The following is a 1,364-nucleotide window of genomic DNA, read 5'->3' on the forward strand; positions in this document are numbered from 1 at the left end:
AAAACGCAACCCCTTAAAAACATCAGTTTTGAAAGGCCGTTTGTGATCCAACCAGGGCAAATCTGGACAAACGAAGACATGGGTTTTTTCCATAATAGAATGAATTATATAACCCAGAAATCGTTTGCTTAAATTCCTAACTGTCTAAGAGTAAATCGTGGTTCTTCGGGACCCTATTTTAGTAACTGCGTGAATAAAAAACGGTTTTTGTTTTACATTCATTGTGATCCAGGCCACAGCTTTTAGGCCATAAGGGAGCAGATTCTTGGGTCAGAGGATACCTCAGCAAGGCCAGCCCCCACGAATGGATTTGCCCAACAAGCGGAAAACATGAGTGAGGGCATGTCAACGCATGCGATGAGGGGGTTTAGGCCGGAGGATCTGCCTGTCTATTCCACCCTTGCCACCGAATTTGCGTTATTTGATAGGTGGTTTGCTTCTGTGCCCACTTCAACACAGCCCAATAGATTTTATGTCCATTCTGCAACTTCTCATGGTGCGTGCAGCAATGTCAAGAAGGCTTTGATGAAAGGATTCCCACAGGATACCATTTTTGATTCTCTTGAAGAAGCAGGACTATCGTTTGGTATTTATTATCAGAACATCCCTGCGACTCTATTTTTCAAGTCCCTTAGAAGGCTGAAACATGTGTTAAAATTTCATGATTATATGGCCTCATTCGAATTGCATGCCAAGCTGATTGAGCAAAGATACTTTGATGTCCACCTTTTACCTGCCAATGACGATCACCCTTCTCATGATGTGGCCGAGGGACAGAAATTTGTGAAAGAAGTGTATGAAACGCTAAGAGCCAGTCCTCAGTGGAATGAAATGATGTTTCTCATCACTTATGATGAGCATGGAGGATTCTTTGATCATGTACCGACTCCAGTTACCCATGTGCCCAATCCGGATGGTATAATTGGTCTCGAGCCTTACTACTTTACCTTCGATCGGCTCGGAGTTCGCGTGCCAATCATTTTGATATCTCCTTGGAATGAAAATGGAAGGGAATAAAGCAGCAACATAAAACTTCTTTCAAGAAGGCAGTTACCTTCACCCTCGGTTGGATCCATTGGTTGCCTTCGAAAAGGCGTTGACATTGTGGGGGAATATGATAGATCAGAATGTCAATGCTACAAAAACAAGAGTCTTCTTTCGTGGATTTTCTCCCATGCATTTCAGTGCACAGAAGTGGAACAAGACTCACACCCACAAATGTAATTTTGAGAGGGAGCCAATCCTGGAAGAGTTATTCGTGAGCACTTATCCTGATAGAATGCAAACGGTGGAGAAGGAGCTCGGTCGCACGAAATTCCCGGTCTCTCTCCTGAACATAACGAGGTTGTCAGATTTCAGGAAGG

At 43.6% G+C, this 1,364-nt stretch overlaps 1 protein-coding gene across 1 annotated transcript; it reads left to right on the top strand.

The window, feature by feature from the left end:
- Nucleotides 1–330: 330 nt before the first annotated feature.
- LOC149259726 (non-specific phospholipase C1-like) lies at nucleotides 331–1,017 on the top strand. Its single transcript, XM_089455050.1, has one exon. The coding sequence runs from the start codon at nucleotides 331–333 to the stop codon at nucleotides 1,015–1,017; it is 687 nt and encodes a 228-aa protein (XP_089311176.1).
- The last annotated feature ends 347 nt before the right edge of the window (nucleotides 1,018–1,364 follow it).

The sequence above is a fragment of the Pinus tabuliformis genome, chromosome 6 (assembly GCF_031772625.1).
Source record: "Pinus tabuliformis cultivar Carrire ecotype Pingquan chromosome 6, CPIR1, whole genome shotgun sequence".
NCBI lineage: Eukaryota > Viridiplantae > Streptophyta > Pinopsida > Pinales > Pinaceae > Pinus > Pinus tabuliformis.

What these genes read in the sequence shown, in the direction of transcription:
- LOC149259726 (XM_089455050.1), top strand. Translation starts at nt 331, where the DNA reads ATGAGTGAGGGCATGTCAACGCATGCGATGAGGGGGTTTAGGCCGGAG.